General features: G+C 37.5%; 1 protein-coding gene across 4 annotated transcripts; it reads right to left on the bottom strand.

Annotated features, from left to right (window-relative positions):
* Positions 1 to 12,132: 12,132 nt before the first annotated feature.
* On the bottom strand, positions 12,133 to 21,724 carry ABF2 (abscisic acid responsive elements-binding factor 2). 4 transcript variants are annotated; one of them, XM_077367893.1, is made up of 5 exons: positions 21,708 to 21,724; positions 19,741 to 21,313; positions 18,311 to 18,382; positions 18,112 to 18,150; positions 12,133 to 12,465 (listed from the first exon to the last, which is right to left on the bottom strand). In XM_077367893.1, the coding sequence occupies exons 2-5, from the start codon at positions 20,806 to 20,808 to the stop codon at positions 12,391 to 12,393; spliced, it is 1,254 nt and encodes a 417-aa protein (XP_077224008.1). In that variant the 5' UTR covers positions 20,809 to 21,313; positions 21,708 to 21,724; the 3' UTR covers positions 12,133 to 12,390. The 4 variants fall into 4 exon arrangements, with proteins under 4 accessions (XP_077224008.1, XP_077224007.1, XP_077224009.1 ...); XM_077367892.1 differs by lacking the exon at positions 21,708 to 21,724 and having other exon boundaries at positions 19,741 to 21,545; XM_077367894.1 differs by lacking the exon at positions 21,708 to 21,724 and having other exon boundaries at positions 18,112 to 18,141; positions 19,741 to 21,540.
* Between the last annotated feature and the right edge of the window lie 1,720 nt (positions 21,725 to 23,444).

Genomic DNA, 23,444 nt, shown 5'->3' with positions numbered 1-23,444 from the left:
GCATTGTCCCTCATCAGCATTCCACATGTTTCCCTACAGAGTCAATAAAAACTCCTTTGCCTCTCCCTAGTTATGACCGCGTCAACCACGTCAACTGCGTTCTTGGCCGTGCCCGCACCGAGTCAACAAGGATTTTCTTGCCCGCATTCCGCGTCACATCTGCATTTTTAAACACTAATATGGATATTATCATGCAACTAGAGGCAAAATGAAACAGTGGACTTGGTATAAGAAGCAAGTAATGTCCGAAGAAACTATCTTCTCCAAACGGAAAAGAAGATGGAAAATACATATGTCTCCTTTTTTTCATTAAATTATTACAAACTCAGTCGGAGGCATTTGAAACTGTATAGAAGAAAAACATAATTAATCAAACTATGCTACCCCGTAGAGAGAGAGAGAGAGAGTCCTCTTCCTAGCCATCATGTTCAAGAGAATTATGTTTTTTGGACAAATACATCATAACTTCAATCATGCATCATTTCAAACTCAAACCACCCGAAATACACAAATAAAGATAAAAGAATAGAACAAAATATAAGAAACAGATAACACTCAATCAGAAAACTTCGCCTTAGTAATGTTAACAACTGCAGCATCGAACCTAAAAACTTTCCTTAGGAATGATTCCCTATAATAATGCTATAACTACAGAAGTAAACCTTGATTTAAAAGAAGCTACAATTAGGAAATATTTAGAAAACAATATGGAAACTCTATAAGTAGGTTATAAATCTAAAGAATTACTGTCATGAAGCATTTGTAATTGCTTATTGTTAGTTAATGACCATAGTTGCAACATAGTTACGAGGGTGGGAAACGAAACGGGAAACGCATGAAAAAAAAATATAGGGGAAACGAGAAACAATAGAAAATCGTACGAGAAACGTCTTAAGAAATGATGTCTTTTCCCCAAAGTGAATTTCGTAAGTTCCACACATGTTTCATATGTGTTTTCTACGAGTCTTGCATACGTTTATCACGCGTTTACACATTATTGACATAAGTTTTCCATATGTTTCCCATGTGTATGATACAAAACATTTCTCCAATTTTGTATCATATTTTGCAAATGTTTCTGAAACCTGTTTCCTTCGTTTTAGGGAAACGAGTTTCCCACCCGCGAGAAATGCATTTTAGGGGAAACGGATTTCCCACCCACCCAAGGAATTTCCAAGAGATGGGACATAACCTTCTCTGTAGTTTTCAATCTTAAAATCTGCTCAAATTTCTAAAAAAGAAACATAAGAGAATCTTCACATTGCCATGAAAATTTTACAAGCACAAATAGAACTATTTTCAGCGAAGAAAATTTCGGATGTTGCATTGTCTATTTTCAGGGTTCAACTCATGTTGAAACATTCTAAAAAAAGGTGGATAAAACCCAAGAATGATAGTTTAGAAAGGTCTCTGCAATAATACTTTTAGGCGAAGAAAAATGTTGTTTAAAACATGATTCCCATTATTAGGCAACTCATTTTTTAAGCATTGTTTTAAATTCAATTCCTGATGTTTTAAACCAATTATTAGTATGTTTAAAATTTGTTTTATGTGAGCATATGACTGTTTTCATACATAAGCCTGACCGAAGTTGCACCCCTAATTGAACCTAGCTGAAAAACTGTGTTCTCTTATTACACAAGTAGGACCCACCTAGTGGTTGAAAAGCTTAAAACCAACTGATTCTTTAGTCTCCTTTGTATTTCTCCATTACTCTTTTTTTTCCTGTTTTATAGGATTTTGACCATCACCCCGCGTATTTTGATTAAAAATCCTTCAAGAACTGAGAAATAGTATTTTCTTGTTACATAAGTAGAACCCACTTAGCGGTAGGTAAACAGCCCAAAACCAACTGCTTCTTTAGTCATAGTGCTTTCTTGTTACTTATCTATCTATAATATGAGTTTTTATATGGTGCCTGACCGTCAAGTACCGTCATAGCGGTACCACGCTTGATATTTGATCCAACAGCAGTGCACTTTTTAAGAGGCTGCTATTGGATCGAATATGTACTTCCATCGTACCACCTTCACGGGACGGTCACCGTCGACCACCATATAATTTCTCTTACAATATATATTAAGCATTTTTTTTCCATTGTCATTCGTCTTTTTTTCAAAAAAAGGGTTTTCTATTCCTCACGAAATTGAGTTTGCCGCTAATAATTTGAGTTTTCCCAACAAAATTAAATTTGCCGCCCATAAATCGTCCCTTTTCACTTCCGCTTGCTTTCAAACAAATAAGTTGCCCAATTACTTTTGATCACTATTAATTTGGATCCCAAGAGGTTTTGCTTTCAAAATAGAAGCTGACGAATTACGTTTTGACTTCCTGCTAACATTAACTTTAGAAAACCCTCGCAACAGAGAGACCGTTAATAGAAGATGTTTAGTCTGCTTCCCTTTTTGGAATAATTTCCAATGTCATTACAATGATAATTTATCAAAACAAAAGTAGGACTAAACATTGCTTATGAGTCTGATAAAAACAACAGAAAGGTTAAGGTGAGATATGGTTTCTGTTCATGAGTGCGAGAATTATCAAATTTGTGATTTTTTTTTTTTTTGTATTTTCTATTCATGCCTTAATTTTTTTCTTTCTGAATTTCTCCATATATATCTTTGAATCGTGAGCAATTTTGATTGCAGATCGATGAGAACGTGGTGAGGGATATCATAATTAATAGATTCGCAGTGGCCGTTTCATTTTTGCTGGCAATCACTCTTTTTTCTGGCAGAAAATTACCTTAGAGATGGAGAGCTCCGTAGTGGCTCTCAATTAGTGCCCTCACAATATGAGTTATTGGCGTGCGATACCACTTGATTTGGATTCAAAGCTCGAAACCAAGTCGTACCTTACTAAGTGCCCCCATACATATCCAAGGATACATTGGGAAATTGAACATAATAGAATCGCCATCCAGGATTAAGGCCTGGAACCCATAATGATCTTTGTGCAATGGATAATCAGAAAACAAAGGGTCCGAGCCTGGTTACGATGGGGAAGGTGTTAAGCACCCCACTCGCCCGAGATAACTCGGTATCTTATGCCATTTTTATCATTTTTGAAGAATTTTAGGTGAAAACATGAAATGGGAACAAGCATCCCCGAGAAGACGATCTATCTAAAGCATACATAGCTCGGGGATGAGCAATCACTGTTAGAAAATCTTGAAAAACCACGAGCAAAATCGCTACACGTAGCGGAAGAATAAACCGTGTAGAACAAATTTTTTGCTCTAACCCAGGATTCCTAGGGACTAATTGATTTTTATTATGATTTAATAAACACAAATATAAATACATTTAAGTTGCTGTAGAGAAGAACTCGTCTGCTTGATCTACTCCTTGAAAATTCGCTGACGAACTAATCGACGCGAAACCGCAAGTTGAATCGATGGATTCCTTTTGTTGCACAATAGATTCTTTTTGTTGCACAATGGATCTTGAAAACAACTCTTTGTTTACCTTATAATCTGATCTTAATCAGATTATAATATCATATTACAATATATAAATTATTGTTTAGAACAATGGAGATTAGTTGGATGAATGCCTTTGAGTTCAAAATATCAAAACTAGTTGACGAATAAAGAGAGAACAAATGGGACGAATTTTCTTGTATGTCTCTTTCAATTTTCAGCACATGGATTATGAAAGTGCTTTAGAAAACTCTATTCATTTGTCTAGTATTTATAGAGATTTGAATTGCCTTTGATACAATCCAAAGTTTCTAGAGAATTCTAAAAAACAAGGAAACTAGTTAAAATTGGGAGCTTCCAATTTGAAAACAAGCTAGTTTGCTTTTTTCAAAATAGAAAGCAAACAATGTGGGAATGCTTTTAGAAACTCTTGGACATTTAGAAAGCCCTAAATTGGGCGGTTTTCCATTAGAAAATGTGGGTTGCTTTATTGGATAAAAACTATTCCTAAAATATTTCCTACACTCTCATTTTTCTACTTTCCCGCTATAATGTTGTAGGTCAAATTTTGACTTAATTTTTGAACAAGTAAATGTCTGAATTAGAAAAAATCATAAACTTCAAAGTTGTAGATCTTTCGAAGCTCTTCGAAACGAGTACTTACACATTAATTTTAGCCCAGAGGTGATTGTTTTAGTAAAACGAGTCTATAAGCTAAACTTTAATTAAATAAATAAATAAACATATTTCCTCCCATCCAATGGGATAAAAGATCCATCCATATTTTTCTATAATTCTCAAAATACCCTTTAGTTAACATTTAACTAAATTGGTATTCCCATTGCGTCCCATGGTGTATATACACCATTAGAACTATGTAAATCTTTTCCTTTGCTTCAAATGCCACAAAAATAATTCGTGTGTGCGAATCAATAAATGCGGGACCCCTATCTAATAGATGTAAACGGGTCATTCGAGTTGTGAGTGGGATCGTAGCAGGGATTTAAGGTAGATTCTGTAGAACCCACAAGTGGGCCTCACTGCGATTATTGTCCCGTAACTAATGCTACAATCGCATTGAGTCAGTGGCCTCCATTGAGACGTAACCCCAAAGATAACCGTCAAATTATCATACCCCTAATCACATCAAATGTGCAAGTCCTTTCTCCAAGTCCACATCTACCGAGTTGAGTCTTACGGGGAGTGGACATTAACTACCCCCTTGGCCCACTCATTGTATACCTTTCAATCGAGCAGTGTCGGCCCTCAAATGCATTTGGTAAAATTATTTCAAAACTTATTTTGTGAAATCATTTTGATAAACATCTTATCAAATCCACCTGGCCAGGTATTTTTCTAGGCATACTGCTCTGACCAAAACCGTAGATGTTATCCTATTATATAGGCGAAGAATTCCATGTCGGGTATCATTATTGACCTCAAAGATTTGTCCAACACTCAAGTACTACTCTCTGATGACTCCAAGAGAATCATGGTTAGATAGACAAAAAATGAGAGACTCGCCAACAGACCAAGGGAGTCAAAGGACATGTAAAGGGCCCTGTCTGGTAGAATAGTTCAACATTCTCCTGTCCACAAGCTATTCTAATATGAACCTGTCGTACCTATTATATCTTGCTTAGGGTCTACTACCCAAGTGATTGAGATAAGTCACTCCAGATCTCATGCATGTAGGCAAGATAGATGCTAGTTGTGTGCAAGAGGAGGCGTCCAACCTCAACCCCAACTAGGAACTATTAAGGTATGCAAAGAACCGGAATCCCATATCTCATTGCTCCTTAGGATCAGTGAATCCATGAGCATGGGTTTCCTACTTTGCTACCTAAGGACAAATACGTGTCAATGATAAGTAATTTATCAAGGTTTCTGACTTTGCTACCTTTAGGGCTCCAACTCTAACAGTCACATCCACAAAAGAAAGGAAAAAACATCCATAGCCTAAGGAGTGTTGATATCAGTATTACCTGACATTGGAAGAAACACTAGAGTCCGTCGTCTCCCCCTCTTAATATACAGGCCATATACATACAGAATATGAATTAAATATCCTCACATCACTCATGGGGAATTGGGAAAGACTAGTGCAATTCCAATATCAAATAACCCTGATACCTGTTTCCACTACACCCTAGCACATCTCATCTAAGAAAGCATCAAACATCCACATACATGCCATAGATAAGTAGATATAAGCAGATATGAAGAGATAAAGATATGCAGATAATGCTACAGTTAAGCATGTGAATAGGCATATGATCAAAGCAGGAATAAGCATGTAATACTACAACTAAACATGTGAATAGGCATGTGTTCATAACAAGAACAAACAAGTAATGCTACAACTAGACATGTGATCCAAGCAATAAAGAAGTAGGTAATGATATAACAAAGAAAACATATGATCAAAGCAAAGCTATGTCAAACATGCCAACACACAAATCAAAGAATCATTGAATCAATAGAAAGGATTTGCGGAAGAAAATGAGCTTATAGGCTCAAGAGGGCAATCGTCCTTACCTACAGCCTGTGTCCAATGAAATCAACTCTCTTAAGAGTGTTGACTTCATAGTGCCGACGACAACAACCTTTTCTTTCTTGTTATTGGTTAAAAACTGTTTTTTCCTTAGGTTTTTAAAAAACCGTTTTATTAGCTTGAAAATGTTTTTGTTTGAAAGGTTTGAAAAGTTTTTCTGAAAGATTTTGCTGAAAACGTTTGAAAAGATTTTTTTTTTATATAGGTTTGACTGGACTTGGGTAAACCCAAGCTGCCTACATACCTTGTGGAAAGTGATCTAGCCAACGTAGTTCGAAAAAAGTTTTCGAAATATGTTCTTAATGTTTTAAAGTTGTTTTTGTGTCTTTTAGATTTTTTTTTAAGTTTTTGTAGTTTTTTTATGTTTTCACCCTTTTGGCTAAAGGAAACCTGTAAGACTGATATCCTGTAGGCATTCCATTTTAACCAAACTCTAAACCGACGTGTTTGAATAAAAATCCCTTAAATAAGTGAATTAGAGCGTAAAAATTCACTCTAGGGTAGGTTAGGAACCCAATAAGGTCCGTGCAAAATTTCATTAAAATATGGCCAAAATTACCTAATAAGACGAGCCTAGTTAGAATGATAGTGTAAAAAGGTGAGTGATTTATCCAATTACCCGGTTAGCTCATACACTAGAGTAGAAAGGGGGGTGAATTAGCCAAGCCAGAGAATAACTTAGCTTAGGATGTAAGCTAACTCTAGAAGGGGGTGTTTTATCCTACCATAATCTTTCATTAGCATCTTTTCTATAGATCACCCTCATTTAACAAAACCAAGCAAAGCCAAACAACAAAAAGAGGCTGTCCAATAAACTAATAAACTAATGGGGTAAAAAATTAATAAAAAAATCTATAAATAGAGCTCAAGGGCTCTCTTTTGCTCATTCTAGGATTTTGAGATTCTCTTTGAGAGAGAGAGAGAGAGAGAGAGAGAGAGAGAGAGAGAGAGAAACATAAAAAGTGAGGTTTTTCCTTGTCCGATCATCTTCTCTGGTTACTTGCCGGAGCTCTGGCTAATTTCCGGCCTAATTTTCTTCCCAGCCATTCTGTTTTCTTAGTCTACCTTCTCCCTTTGCCCTCTTATCAGATCTTAGCTCTCATTTGTTTAGTCTCAAACCCTAGATTTACACCCCAAAACCTTTAAATGCAAGCCCTTTCTTTAAACATCCATTTTTCAGTCTAAAAGACCTGATCTGTCTTTCACTGGCCTTATATATCTTTGCCTTTTTAGATCTAACTATTTCTCATTCAAACGATTCCTCAATTTCTACCATTGCCGAGCTCTATTGTCGTTAGAGAAGATAGATCCGTGAGATTTCATTCATCATACACCATCCAATTTACGGATTTGAGCTCTCTTGAAGAAAAGGAAAGATAAAGAGCAAAATACTCAAGGAAGGTAATGTTAATTTCTGTTTTCTTCCATCTTTTTATATCATCTATGGTTATTTTTCAATAGGAAGTTCATAAGGTCTCGAGCCTTCCCGGAGGAACGATCTATATTTTATTTGATTGATGAATCCAACATTATAAATCTATCACCAACATGGTTGGTGCTAAGAAAATATAGACCGAAACGTTTAATTACTCGAATGCATCAACAGAATCATTTGATTCTTTCGGTTAACTTATCCATTCTCATTCGATCAAGGCAGGGGATCAAACAAGATTGTTCTGTTGTGGACTTTTTTCCCGGAGAAGAAACAATGACGGTATCTGGGGAATAAAGCAACCCGAATCCGTGTATACTTACTCTAACAAGAGAGCAAACTACCAACGGATCCTTCCACTTCTGTAACAGAAGCTAAAAGGTGCGAACAAAGAAAATCCCAAGATTAATACACAACTTTTGCTTGAATCAACAAAAAATCTTATTGATAAATATATTTACAATAATGAAACAAATCTAAAATACTTTACCATTATTACCATGATCTAATGCACCATATACTGAGGAATAAAAATGAGATTAAAGAGAATTATTACGTAAAATTACGAATTTTAAAGGTAGACACTTGGCACGCCAATATAACATAAAAGAAATTAAAGAGAACAATGGTCAAGTGATACGTACTTGCGGTGCATGCATAGAGAATTATGGAAAACCCAACCCGCTCGGCCCGAGCTGCAAACCTAAACCTAAGGGAAATGATATATTCACCCCCCTTTTGTTTCTTGGGTCACCTACTTGTCCTGTAAGAGTGTAGTTATAAATACACTATAATGGGCTGGCCCAGGGAAGAACAGGTGATGAATATATCAGTTCCCTTAAAATGATTAGTTGTCATAATCAAAGAGAAATTCTACGGCTGTCCGTGCATGGGTAGTCTAAAATTACAGTGGGCCCAAATTGTTTATTTGATCCAAACCATTCATTTGTTGGACTCTAAAGTAGATAGGGTATGCCCAGGAAAATCTTCTGCATAGGATGTGGGCCCACTGTATTTTTGGGCTGCACGTGCAGGACCGTCCACCATATAATGTGGATGTCATGAATAAGGGCTTAACCCTTTGAATTGTATCAAGAAAATCACGTTAGAGAGATCATAGATGGGAAAAAAAACTAACAAAGACATTTGGTGGGGAGGGAAAACAATGAGATTTTGCAACCACACAACCTGAAATTATATAGGGGCAATGATCTTGGTTGGGCCGATCAAAGTCCTCACACAATCTCCAAGTTGCAAAATCTCAAGCAAGCATGCATTCCGAAATCCAGAATTTTCACAACCTTATAGTTATAGCCTAAACTTCCCCTCTCTCTCAAAGTTCCCTCTGAAACTAGGCTAATGGAGGGAGATTACCTCTGGTGGCCTGCTGAAGGTGATTTAGGCTTCTCTCCTTGTCGCCTATTCCGGCTAGGCTTTGGGTTCTATTGCTCTAGGCTTTTTGGTTTCTTTTCTGTTTTGCCTGTTTTTTGGTGTTGTGGCTTGTTTTGCCCTGTTTGAGCTTTGGGTTTTTCCTTCTTGGTCTCTAAGGATCTTGCCTCCTTCTTGTTGTTCCCCTCTGCATGTAGAGGCTTTGCTGTTCTGGCTTCATATGTATCTTTCTTTATTTAATACATCAGGTAGGGGTCTTGCCTAACCCAGCTTACCCATAAAAAAAATTAAAAAAAAATTGCACAGGGGTAATGACCTTCTGTTAGGCCGATCAAAAATCCTCACACAATCTCTAGGTTGCAATATTTCAAGTAAGCATACATTGATTTTCCAATTTAAGCCTCACAAACTAGTAGGGATTCATTTGACATCACTTGTTTCATAATTCCAAATCCTATATTCACATGCACACGTATTTCTTAAGCAAACCAATCAAAAGGCATAGAACATATAAATAATCTATGGTTGAGTGCATAAAATTAACTAAATAATCATACCATGAATATATCTATGTGCAATAGAACACTCAGATATCGCCAATCAATGATCCTTCACAAGAAATCAAGAGGGGGGAAAAGAGAGTTTTAGTGATAAAATGCCTTACTTTGAGAAGCAAAATCTAACCATTCGACCGTTGCATCATTTTTAAATTTTATGGGAAAGATCCATCAGTTATCTGGCATTCTAAAATTTCCAACCGATCGCTGGAATACAGTATGGTCGATGGTATCAAGGCCCCTTTTCCGGCCTCCAAAAGTTTCCAAATATATTACATACTCTGTATTTTCCAAAGTTGGAACTAAGGGTGTCAATTTTGGCTCGGGCTCGGAAGCAAGGGCGATGCCACTTGAAGGGAAAGGGGGACAATTGCCCCCCTTAATTTTTTGGAAAAAAAAAATGTACCTTTATTTTTTATACTTACCCCCTTTTAAAAAAAATATGCCCCCCTTTCCAATCATCCCTAAGATAGAAAATAAGTTTAAAATTTTAATTTTACCATTTTTATCTCCCTTCCTTGAGCAAAATTTACTATAATTTTTGCCCCTTGTGCAAAATTTCAGATAGAAATTTTTTCTATCTTTATTTTAAGATAGAAAAAAAATTACTATAATTTTTGCCGCCCCTTTGCAAAATTTCTGGCATCGCCCCTGCTCGGAAGCTCGCTCGAGCTCGGCTCGAATCCTTAACGAGCCGAGCCGAGCCCAAGATAGGCCATGCTCGGCTCGGCTCGTTAAGCATTTAATATATTTAAATATATATGCTATATATTAATATATACACTAAAAGGGTTGTCCAGGGAGGGAAAGGGAGAGGCAAAATATGTCACTTCTTTTTTGGAACCCCATTTGTTACTTGGACCACCCCCCGTAGTGTAAAAAGAGTAGTCGAGTTACACTAGATAGGGCTGTCCAGGGAGATGAGGGGTGTGAACTTAATATAACAAAAGCTCGTTAAGGCTCGCGAGCCGCTCGTGAGCCTGGCCGAGCCGAGCCCGAGCCTGGTTCGAGCTTTGGAGCTTAACGAAACAAGGCGAGCCGAGCGGCCAAGCCCTGCGAACCCATCTTTGACTCTAATTATCTCCTTCCTCAACTATTGGATCATGCTGAAATTTTATAGAAAGATCCATCTATCAAAGAAGAACAAAAAGGTTTGGCTAATCGTCGTACAATTGCACCAGTCATGATTGGAAACCCCAAATAAGGTTTCTGAAAATATGTCAGTTCTGTTTCCTAAAATTACACTTTTCTTTAACCAGTCATATCTCTCAATTCAACCGTCGAATCACCCCCAAACTTTATGTGGTGATCAGAAGATGAGTCGAGAGCTCAAGTGTGATGGCCGATGGCCGAAAAATTCCGCAGTAGCCAGCGGCAATCAGGTTTTTCCGGCGAATGCCTAAAGTTTCTAAAAACAGTTTTATTTCTAAAACCAACCCTCTCCGGCCATAACTCTTTAACCAGCTGTCGGATCGACATGAAACATTAGGGGATGGTTCATCGGTCGGAGAGGAATGCAACTGCATTGGCCGATCGATGGAAAAGTCTCGCCGGTTGCCTGCGGCAAAGAGTTTTCTGGCAACTTTCCATATTGAGCACTTTTTCAAGAAAAGCTTGATTTTTCTTCAAATTCGAATGCCTTTAACGTACTAATACCAAATGTTAAAAGAACATTGCCTAAATCGATGCCTTCGGATCTTGGGCATTCATATAAAAAAAATTAACATTCTGACATAAGAGGGTTAGATGTACCTTGGACCACTGTCGTTTCCCGAAACCTTCAAATCTGATGGAGTGTGTTTAATTTTCCGAGCACAAAATCGACCCGGAAACGCCCTTTGCTCTTTTTTTCCTTCTCTTTATTCGGCTAATGGGAAACCTTTCCTTTCAACTTGATTTCACTCTTTAAAAGATATGGAAAGCAATAGAGAGAGGAAGAGGGACCAAATGCCATATTTTTGTAAGTCAAGAGAGCTCCCATAAAGCTTTCCCAACATAGCCAATTCGTTTGGCATATTGGGCACAATATTGGCAAGCGTTTTAATGAAAACTTGGAGCCCAAGAACATTCCCAAACGTGAGTAACTAGTTACCAAAATAAAAGGTTGCTTTAATGCAAGGCCATTATCAAGGTTAGAAAATTTTAAACATAGAAACTTCTAACATTCCAGACCAGCTTCGGTAGATAGAGCAAGATGAAACAGCAAAGTTCACACATCTTTTAAGAAAGGATATTTGTACTCATCAAGAATGGAATACAATTAGCTCTAATGAGTGTTTTATATAGAAACAGATTAGCACAATCTTAGAAGGTGATAAGAATAGAGGGCCTAACGATCCAGCGATCAAATATCATCAAATCTAATCTCACAAATCCAACATATATTCTAACAATAAGGAAGATGATTTCATGAAAGAAACATAAAAGGTTCAGGTGATCTTCAATTTGCAACCCGGGGACGAAAAATGAAAACAGAGTTCTATGATAGAAGTGAACAGACAAAAGATCGAGATCCCAAAAACAGACTTCATCTGCATTTCCAGACCATAATTGGCAGATTACAGCAAGATGAACAGCAGAGCTCAACCTTACAGAAGTCGGTTAGAGGAATTAAACAGAACAGGTTTCAGGTCTTAAATTAACAACGCATTAACGAAGTAAAACGAAGAATGAAAACAGGACTTGCTGATAGAAGTGTGCAGTGCACGGGTACATGAACGCCTGCTTTGCATTTGATGGTGCATACTCATTTTGTGTGAGCATAATATGGCCAGGAATCTGTAAGAGAAATCCTTGTTGAGGGAAGATATATCAGATATTCCAGAAACAAAGTCATACTGAACTACATTTTGGTTTCCTATCCTTGTCAAAAACAAGAGGAATTCAAAAGAGGATACAAACAGAGATTAAAGAATGGGAAACTTAATCTACAAGATAATACAAACACTCCCCAATCATTAATTTACAGCAAGACTCTGTTTACTCCTATGTACACAGTAGAATATGCTTATTAAGTGAGCTCTCACAATCCAATCCTTCACCAAGGCCCTGTGTGTGTCCTTCTCAAGCATTGCTTCTTAGGCCCTTGTTGCTCATTAATTATCTCCAAAACCTGCCGGCACCCAAATGAGAATCTTCTATTAGCAAACGGATTAGGTGCCCAAATTAACCAAGCACCTCGATTGTAGCTCTGATGCAGAAATTATTAGGATGAAATGCAGAATGTTGGAGCCTACTATGACAGTTGAATGAGACTGGAGGCCATGTCAGTTATTAACATGGCAAAGGTTATTTCATAATAAGCTTTTAGCTTAGCACTTTGGTCCATAAGGTTAAAGAACTTATTTGTTCCACAAGGTTAAAGAAGCAATGACATATACCATGTAGTTCGGTTTAATGTTGCTTAATTAATAGGGAGAAATTGGGCTTCAAGTTTTCTCTGTTTATGAAATTGTTTAAGAACCTCAAATCAGTGGAAGTAAAAGAACAGAAAATAAGATAAAATAAATAATAAATGGAAAAAGATATCTTTCCCAATTGATATCTTCTTAATGCAACAAAAGTTGAAGAATATGTATAGGTAGTCCTAAAATATGTATAGGCAGTCCATTCCAATTAGAAAAGAATTTAAGATCAAATGGAATTTACATGTAGGGTAGGGTGATCCTTCCCCAAATGGAAAAATTTGAAAATGTAGTCTACGTTGGACAAAATATGAATACGGCTCCATTCAATGGTGATGCTTAATGGGTATTGGAAGATTTCTAAAAAAAAAGAGTGAATAAGATGCAGCTAAAATACAGCAAAATCAATTTAAGAAACAAAAAAAGAACATTTTGAAAATAAAAAAAGGGCGGCCAAGTGCACGAGGCTCCCGCCATGCGGGGTCTGGGGAGAGCTTGATGTACGCAGCCTTATCCCTGCTTCGCATAGAGGCTGTATTCATATTTTTGGACATTGACATAAATAACCTATAAAACCCATTGTAATGCACCAAAGAAGTTATTTATATTAATTTTTTACATCTTGATGTCCAAGAACGATACACCAAATACTAGATATCAAACTAATGAACATTTATTAAAATAAGGCAGTAATCGAATTATTTATCTTAATAAATTAATATACATAAATGAAAAAATAATTCATACAAAACTGATGTATGAATGAGATGGATTTTATTCGATGGGGTTATTTGACCATTATCATGAAATTAAGAAAGTTATCTGACCATTATTATGAAACTAAAAATTAGGCAAGCACAGCACAGCTTGAAATGATCATCATCTAATTTCTGATTTTTTTTTTTTGAGAAACACGGACTTTATTGATTCCCAATATTTGATACAGCTGATTTCATTTTGGTACAGGAGACAAGATGTCGCCCAGCCCAAATAAAATCACTGTACACCCAATTGTTGTGCCTGCTATGAGAAAAATCCGACACTCGAAAATAATTAGCCCATCATAGAGATGAAGTCCCTTTATGTTCTGTCCAAATATAAAAGTGAGGACCAGCATGACCAAAGGATTTCAAGAAGCAAACCTTTGACTCACACAAACTAACTACAAATGCATCGAAATCACTACTCTATAGAGTATTAGGATTAGTGACACTGTTATTACATTAGTTGGTTGTATACTATTTAACTAGGCCATTATTTTATAATGGTATCCTTCTTGCCACTTGTAGAAATTGTAACCCTATTAATGAGAAGTTCATAAAGATTCTCAACATTTGATTACAGTTGCAAGTTAAACATCAAGATTCATTGGTAAACCTTTGCAAGTTAAACATCAAGATTCATTGCTAAACCTATAGAAAATCAAGTATAAACAAATTTTTATATTGAACTAATTGTCTATAATCAGAAAGTTTTTAAAATTGGGACCTATATCACCTGAGCTTTAATGTCGATAGCCCCACTCAATCAGATAAAGTTCTAGCAAACTTTGCAATAAAATCAAATGAAAGCCTACAATTACATCCCGATCAAAGAATCTAATGGTGTCCTCTTTATAATAACAAGCATATGTCTATAGAGGTCCTACAACAAAATATGCTGTGCATCAAAATTATAAGATGTTCAACTTCATATGCTTTAGTGGTAAAATAGATCTGTAAACATATGGTCCTCCCACAATCAAGAAATCCTACTCTTCAAGTTGATGCGGGTGCATCCCAGCCCTTTGAAGGTCAGACGATCCAGATCCATGAAAGGATTGATCGGATCATGCAGATCAATGGGTGGAAGCTTCAAAGCCATGATTAGGGGTGGCAAAATTGGCCGAAACCAAACCGAAAATTCGGTTTCGGTTTGGTTAAACCAAACCAATTCAAATTTCGGTTCGGTTCGGTTTGGGAAACCGAATATTTCCAATGATTATGAGTAAGGGGTGGCAAAATTGGTGGAACCGAACTGAAACCGAACCGAAAATTCGGTTTCGGTTTGGTAAAACCAAACCAATTCAAATTTCGGTTGGGTTTCGGTTTGGGGGTTGAACCGAACTGAAACCGAACCATTGCCACCCTAGCCATGATCGAATGAACTCGAACCCACGGATCAAGATTGATGATCGGGATGAGCCCCTTGCCAGATCATGTTACTTAGAGGCCGATCATTTACAGATCGCCAAGAGATTGGATGATTTAATAATCAACGGCCCTTGTTCAACAAGGATCAAAATTTTGGTCTTTTTAGTTTTTATTTTATTTTATTTGGAAATTTCCTATTGGACAAAATAAGCCATTGTTTTAGTTTTGTTAGGAGTTAAGTCGGACGTCCAAAAGTTAGCTAAGTTTTAGGATTCTTTGAAAAAATTTAGGAGCCTTAAAGTTGGACAGGTGATCGAATTTGAGTTTTCTTCTTTTATGTTTTCTTTTCCCTAAGTTTTAGTTGAATTAGGCAACCGAGTTTGAATAGAATTCGTGCATGCAAAACTCTATAAATAACATCTTGTAGTTGATTGAGGGGAGATGACTTTGATAATGGAATAAAGGAGAAGGTTCGGTTTATCATTGTTCTTCTTTATCTTTTGCGAATAGAAACTCAGAACTATGTAAGAGTTAGTTTCTGGTTCTTATTTCTCGGAATCCTTCCTGAATGCAAGTTACCATCAAAACTTATTTGTATGATCAGTTGTCATCACCATTGAAGCAGCCTTTCCAAGCTTATTGTTTGCCGTAGGTTTCACAATAGAAACCACCCCACCTTCTCCAAGGTTTGCACACAAGAGACCTAGCCATAAGTAACCTCTCAAATATAGCACCAGCCTCCTCCTTTTTCGACTCAGCAACAACCTGAGAATACAGTCGCAAACCACCTCCTACAACAGCCGCAGGCCCCATGCCAACAGCCTTTAAAACCTGCTGAATTCTTTTCCTTAACTGATATCCAAACAGCGACATCCTTGCTGCATAAACCCAGCCGAGAGCTCTCTCTTGCTGCAGGTTTGCCGACAAAAGCCACTTTTTTTTATCCGCAATACAGCCCTCTATTTCATGCATTAACCAACTTTTCTGTGTTTCCCGCAACTCAGAAACCAGCCTATCCTTCCTTCACTACCCAAACCTGTGTAAACCTTCAACCAGCCCTGCTTTATTCCACGCAAAACCAGTCCTGAAAACATTTCCTAGCACAGTCGATTTTCACCCTCCTTTATTTCTAACCGATCCCGACACACCCCCACGTCTCCCTGCTCCCCCCTCCTCCAAACAGCGCATAACCTTTTCTGGTCCAGCCACCAATTCAACTTCTTGTTTAGCTGCCCAACCTAGTAGCCGAATCCCTATTCTTGTTCTTTCTTTAACCAGCCCTAAAACCCCTTGCAAGAATATTCTTCTTTTAAACGAGAACCCCATCCAACTTAACCGATTAACACCTCTCTTCCAAACTAACCATCCACGAAAACCCTTGAGAATAGCCGTCCCTAACATCACCTTACCTAACCAAGAAAACTACCCCTTTGACCAGCCCTTCAACCCTTTTCCATCTTAACCCAAATTACCTTTCATCCAATCTTTAACACCCAACAATTCTTGAAAAAATTCAAGAACTCCCCTCCCTCAAATCACCTAAACTCCATTCTTTAACCAACCCAAGAACCATCCAAGAACTACCAACAAACACCCATTCTACCTTAATTATACCTCCATTAGTTCAGCCATATAATTCCCTCCACAACCATCCCACCTTCCCTTCATGTGAAAGATTAAGATTATGCCCCTTTTTAAATCTTTTCAATAAATCCACATACCTTTTCCACAATTCCAACAACCTTTTTCAAAATTTCCACATCCCTTTTCCTTCCAATTTCCTTCCCTATTTCCTTTGTTTTACCCAAACTAACATCACCACCTTACCCTTAACCTCACGCCTTATATCCGTTTCCTCTATAGACACTGCACATCATTTTGGTATTAGAGTTTCCGTTACGTCACTCTGTGTCACAAGTCCCTAAAATCTAGTCGTTTAAGATCCAAAAAGAGAAGAATTCACGTTTGAAAACTTGTGAAGCAGCTATGGAAATTTTCTAGAAGAATTGTGATGGAAATCAACAACAAGAATGGCCAAGAGAAGAATAGTCAAATAGTCAATTCAGAGTGACCTATTGTATTTTTATTTTTACCTTGTGTATCTTAAAGTCTTTGTAAGTTTGTATTAATGTGTTGTAATATTTAGAGACTGTGTCTACGTCACCCAAATAATTATACTTATCTCTCCTCTTTTCTTGCTATGCCACCCAAGTATTTATGTTCATCTCTGAACTCCTCTTCTCTTGCCCTGTGTCACCTAGGTTACTTATACATATCTCCATTTTTCCTTACCATGTGTCGCTCAGGTAGTATACCAATCTTTATCTTCTCCTAAAAGAGGATTCTATGCACATTATTTTGGAAATGAACAATGGAATGAATAAAAGAAATGAAGCCTTGTGCAAATGGAACGGATTTCCTCCCCTCATGATCGTGGGTGTGATCCTAGATCCAAACTTGTAGTGATTCCTTGGCCTTTAATGGTGGGATGCCATAGTATCTATCCCTATCTAAGTAAGACCATATTTTTCTTTTTTAATCCTTATTAAATCTTCTTAGTTTCTTCTTCTCTTCTCAAACCCCAATTTTTCTCTTTCTTGAATTGGTGATGTTAAAACCCTAATTTTGGATCAATTTCAATCATTCTCATTTCAACGTCATCCTTGGTAGTGATCCATAAACGGCTTCACACCACCCCCCCCCCCCCCCCCCCCCAACCAACACCCACACAAAAAAAAAAAAAAAAACACAAAGCCCCAGGCTGTCTTGCATCAAGAGGAGGTAAATATTTGGTTTTATTTAGAAAAATAAGTCTAGAGCTGAGATTGTAGGTCTATATAAAATGTTTTGTGGCTGATTTTGGTAGACATTAGGACTCAAATCCTATTGTGCTTAAGAACTGAGTTTAGTAGAAAAATAAAACAGAGTATATCCTCATCAACAGTGAATACATTTGGGACAAAGGTTTTGAGCAGGCCTATTTGTAGTTACACACCATGAAGTAAAGTGATGATTGAGTGGCACTGAAACATTCAGTCTAGATGAGAGATTTAAAAGTTTTAAACAACAAACGAAGAGATAATTATATGATAAACAGCATCCTTCATCCATGAATGCTTTAAGCGACCTTAAACTTCAAATTTTTTATCCAAATTGCACGATTCATGGTTTCAAATTTAAAGAAAAATGAAATGCAAATACGGAAATAAGAAGTATGAATACCTGATTTTTCTGCATTTCCATAAGTTTTGCCTGCAACAACTAAACTGTGGTTAAGGAGCTTTCCAAAAATGAAAGCTTCCTAGTATATGCATGATAATAGCCAGTCAGCCACTAACCAGTGGAAATATTACAATGACCGCTAAGCTTAATCCATTTGGGTTAGGTGTTTTAAAAAGGGCAGGGATCCAGTGTTAGATACCTGTTTCTTCTGCAATTCTTGGTTCTCTTCTTTAAGTTCAGCTAGTTCGGCTTCCAGTTCCGTGGTATAAGCCTGGTACAAGCACAATCCGAAAGAGAAAAATAAAAGATATAAACATACATGATGGAAAAAAAGACCGTAATTCTATAATCAGCATGGTTAAATAAAAAGTAAATCTATTAATCAAATGTCTCTTTTCCTTTCCATAGAATTTACATATTCTACAAAGGCTGACAATTGTGCAAATTATCCCCTCTCACTGAAGTGAAAATGATATCCGCTTTAAATTGTAATTCTTCTATCAAATGTAAGCAATGAAATAACACTAATTTGATTACTTATATTGTGGTATGGATGCCTATTCAACATCACATAATCTTCCACTTCTTGTTATATCATCTACAAATGTTGCTTCTTAGATAAACAAATTTACAGGTAATATTTCTAGATCCAGAACATTATAACATAATGACAGCATAAGGTTTTCGCATCTCAGTAACGAATAGATCACAATGACCCCATATTTATAGGGTTTAATCCTCCTGTTTCTCTCTTAGAAGCATTCATATTTCTCTCCCTTACATTTTCGTGCTTTAGTTAAGTACACTTTACCCTTAGTATCTACCTACTACTTCAAAGAAAATTAGAAAATGAAAACCAATATCTCATACAGTGTATTAAAAGGCGGATGCGGCCAAGAAAAATCCTTGTCGACTCGGCGTGGACACGGCCAAGAACGTTGTTGACGCAACTAAGTACTCGGCTGACGCGGTCATAAGTCAGGAGAGTCAAAGGAGTTTTTATTGACTCTGTAGGGAAAAATGTAGAGCGCGGTGGTAAAATGCCGAACACGGCCAAGGGAAAAGGGAGTCGATTCGGGAGAGTCCACGTCTCCACGACAACACAGGGAAGTTTTAAAACTACGATCTCATATCTGAAATCATGAAACAACATGAAAAGTCTATAATTTGAAAGCCTAAAGGGATTCTGGGGAAGAAAAACTTCTCTAAGACCCTGTTTGGATTGCAAGAAAAACAAATGTTTTATTTCCACGATTTAGAGGGAGATGATGTGATTATGGTTAATTTAGAGTGATATCATCATAAATTGAAGGTCTCTCTAAATAAAAATTGAATACGATTGGTTCCAATTGTCTTTTTCGGTTTGTAGAAAAAGTAGGACATTTTAGAAATATTTTTCCTTTCCAAAATTTTCCACAAACTTCTTGCAGTCCAAACAGAGCCTAAGAAAAAGTCATGGTTTCTTATATTGGCCGTGGAAAATTTTCAATCCAAGCCCAAGTAGATCCAGATAAAAACACCCTTATGCAGCCCCATAATACTACAAGATTTCACCAAACAAATGACATCACAAAAGCATAAGAGCAAAAGCATTTTGAAATGTTGATAACAAATATGATAAGATATTACCTGCTTACGAGCCCGTGATCTCGCAGCTGATTCCCTATTCTTAATCATTCGCTTCTGCCTCCTCTCGACTACCTTCTCCACAGCTCCACCACTTCTCCTTCCCCTGAGACCTCCATTAAACACATAAGGAACTGGCGACAAGGATGATGTATCACCGTTACTCTTACCAAGCCCGTCTGAAGAAAGCTTGTTAGCGGGAGACCCCGTTGCAACTGTTACTCCCGTTCCTAAACCAACCAAGCCCATCCCCACTCCACTTTGCACAAAACCATTGTTCATTGCTGGATCCGTGAAGCTCACAATTCCACTCCTCACACCTGAATTCCCAGGCTCAGTACCATTTCCTAACTGCATTGAGGAGGCAAAACCCATGGTATCTTGCCTTGGGAAGAGCTGATGTTGCTGCTGAGAAGATCTCACCCCGTTTAAATTCATCACTAGATTAGGCGATTGGTTGGGAATCTGGTTAATATTATTCTCAGTCATCCCATTAGCAATGACTCCATTAGTCCGAATTGGTGGTGAATACCCAAGTGCTAGACCAGGGTGGTTATTCGAATTCGAGAATTCATCAAAAAGTCCATTATTATTCGTTTGTCCTGTCAGCTGGGCATCTTCCCTAACCACTCCTGCTCTTACTAAGAACTCCTCCAAAGTCATCCCTCCCAAAGTCTGCTGCCTATGCGGAAAATTCACCCCCTCATTGCTATTATTCGCATCTCTTCCCCCACTCTCTTTGAATAAGTCTCTCCAAACCTCATCAACAGTCATTTGACTAAGTGTTCGCGGCAAAGTTAACGATCCTTGCCTCTGTAGATTCCCACCAACAAGCCCCCCTTCGTTCCCACCGAATCCCGACATCATAGCTTGGGTCTCTTCAGCTATCCAAATGTTCTTAAGAAATTCATCCATGTTCATAGACCCAAAATCCTTCGCGGTACCATTCATGGAGTTTTGTAACTCATCAAACGTCAAAGAATATAGAGAAGACTGTCGGGCCAAAGGCGGATTTCCCATTTGCCTCCCGTCGTTCCCACCAAAGTTCTTGAAGTTCATGTGAGATCCCATTTATCCAAAACCAAAATTAATCAAACAAAACCCTAAATTCTACCATATAAGCATCTATAATCCAATCAAACTGATCTTGAAGTTCATGTGAGATTCCATTTCTCCAAAACCAAAATTAATCAAACAAAACCCTAAATTCAACCATATAAGCATCTATAATCCAATCAAACAGATCTTGAAGTTCAAGTGAGATCCCATTTCTCCAAAACAAAAATTAATCAAACAAAACCCTAAAATTCTACCATATAAGCATCTATAATCCAATCAAACAGATCTTGAAGTTCAAGTGAGATCCCATTTCTCCAAAACAAAAATTAATCAAACAAAACCCTAAAATTCTACCATATAAGCATCTATAATCCAATCAAACAGATCTTGAAGTTCAAGTGAGATCCCATTTCTACAAAACCAAAATTAATCAAACAAAACCCTAAATTCAACCATATAAGCGTCTATAATCCAATCAAACAGTATCTCCACCACTCCCTTTTTCTTCTACTCGTGTCTGCATTCAGCACATATGGGAAATCAATTGCCAAATCAGATCAAATTCCAAACCCTAGAAATAAGAAAAAAGTAAAAATTACAGCAAGAAAACAAAAAATCTAATAGGTGTCATTATTTTTCAAGACGTAATTCAAAATTCTCCAGCTCGAAAGATCAAATCAAGTACTTACAAGACCAAAAAAAAAATAACCCTAACCCTAACCCTAACTCAATTTCTCTATTGAATTCAGCACAAAACCAGAAAAAATTAGGGAAAAAAAAAAACCCGAGAACTTAAACAAAGAATCAAGCTAAATTTCCCTTCTAACAGTTCAATTACTAAAAGAGGAATGAAATTAAGAGAAATAAGGAGACAGAGAAAGCAATCTAAAAAAAGAAAACGTTTTACTTACATTTAAAAACTGTGTTTTTTCCACCTTCTTTTTTTTCCTTACAAAGACCAAACAAGAGTTACAAGATAGGGAAGAAGAACATAGTAAAAGCTTTACCTGTTTTTTTGGGCACTGATATTTTCCCCACCTCTGATGGCTATTTCCCCCCCTTTAACAGTTTCCGTTAACTTTTATGAAGGGGGTGCAGAAGCAACCGTTAACTCCGAAAGCATAAAAGTTAACGATATCTGTTAAAGCGGTGGTGGTGGAAATAGCCATCAGGGGGGGCGGAAATATCACTGCCCTTTTTTTTTCCTCGCCCTTTTTTCGCATTGTTGTAGGAGGGGCCACGTGTCGAGATTTCCGATTAAAGTATTTTTTATTAAAATAAACTAATAAAAAGCACTAAACTCAAGCCGACTTGGGGAACGTGGACCAATCAGAGAAAAGGGTTTGGCTCTTGATGTGACAGCTAGCCAATAAGATTCTGCAAAATGGGATGATCTTAGCCGTTCATCTGGTGCATGCCGAGTGCTTATTTCGTGTTGCTAGCCTTGCTGCCACTAGAGGTTTTAAATTTCGGTTTCCGTAACCTTTTCGGGCCCCACCAAACCGAAATCGGGTTACCCGATTCGGGTACACTAATAAAAAATAATGTATTATTTCATATTTGGCCGAAATTACCAAAATTTCGACCAAAATCCAGTAATGTTTCAGGTTTAGGCAATTTCGGTTTCGGTGTCCGGACCGCAATGTCGGATTTCGGTCGAAATTTAAAACCGACTTGCTGGTCGACTGGTCTGTACCTGCGAGGACAAATAAAGTTGAGGGTTGAGTTTTTAATGGGGAATTTACTAGGGACCTTCGCGGTTGGGCTGTTGCATGTGAGAGCAGCCACACATGTTCGGATTTTGTCTTATTCATTTAATTCATCTGATATGGCTGCTCTCACATGCAACAGCCCACCTGCGAAATGCCTTCTGCCATGGTCCATAGCAAATCCCTTTTAATGGTGTAAACTTGTATATGGCTTACACTATTGAATGATCCAAACCGTCCATTTGATGGGATGCAACGTAGATAGGTTGTGCCCAAAAAAAAAAAAGTTTCCATAGGATGATCCTAGCTCTCCGATCTATTATAAAATCATCTATAGATCGGATGGTTGGGATCATTATGTGGAAATGATTTTTGGGACACAACCTATTTACTTTGTGGCCCATAAAATGCACGGGTTGGATCATCCTATAGTGTAAGACCTACAGTACTTTTTGAAAAAGACTGGACAATACAGGCTTGCACCATGGTCCGGCCCAAATTGGTGATCGGATCTTATCTCCGGCATCACTAGCATTTATGGAAGGAAAATGCTACCAAGACTCTGGCTGTTAAGCTCGCTCCTAACTTTCAGCTTATGGACCAGCCCTGGGCCACATTTATGTGATTCGATCCATTGATTTGACAGGAAATCGTAATTTCAGACGAATGCCATTGACGACACTTAGATCGGATGGTCTTATGATCTTGATCCATCAAGCCTCATTTAGGGTTTCCCCAACAAAGTTGGACCGTTGATTTTTTTTGTTACTTGTCTTATGCATGGGATGCTCGTTCAGTATGAGACAAGGGCCCAGACTCGCTCATCTTGTGATCAACTATCTCAGTTGCACGTAGGGCTGCAAACCCCCGACGCGAAAATAACCCGAGTCGGGTTTAGAAAACATAGGTCTTGGGTAGGGTAAGGTTTTAGGTTGAAAA

This window comes from Tasmannia lanceolata, unplaced genomic scaffold (genome assembly GCF_043159265.1).
Source record: "Tasmannia lanceolata isolate RefF3 unplaced genomic scaffold, GAP_Taslan_0.1 ptg000025l, whole genome shotgun sequence".
In the NCBI taxonomy this organism is placed as follows: Eukaryota; Viridiplantae; Streptophyta; class Magnoliopsida; order Canellales; family Winteraceae; genus Tasmannia; species Tasmannia lanceolata.
Note: the sequence above shows the minus strand (reverse complement) of the source record. Positions and strands in the feature narration are given on the sequence as shown.

Bases quoted from the DNA above. Each gene is read 5' to 3' on its own strand.
- ABF2 (XM_077367893.1), bottom strand. From the start codon at position 20,808: ATGGGATCTCACATGAACTTCAAGAACTTTGGTGGGAACGACGGGAGG. The intron at 18,383-19,740 runs GTAATATCTTAT...TGCTTGTACCAG, and splicing joins GATCACGGGCTCGTAAGCAG to GCTTATACCACGGAACTGGA. The intron at 18,151-18,310 runs GTATCTAACACT...ACCACAGTTTAG, and splicing joins AAGAATTGCAGAAGAAACAG to TTGTTGCAGGCAAAACTTAT.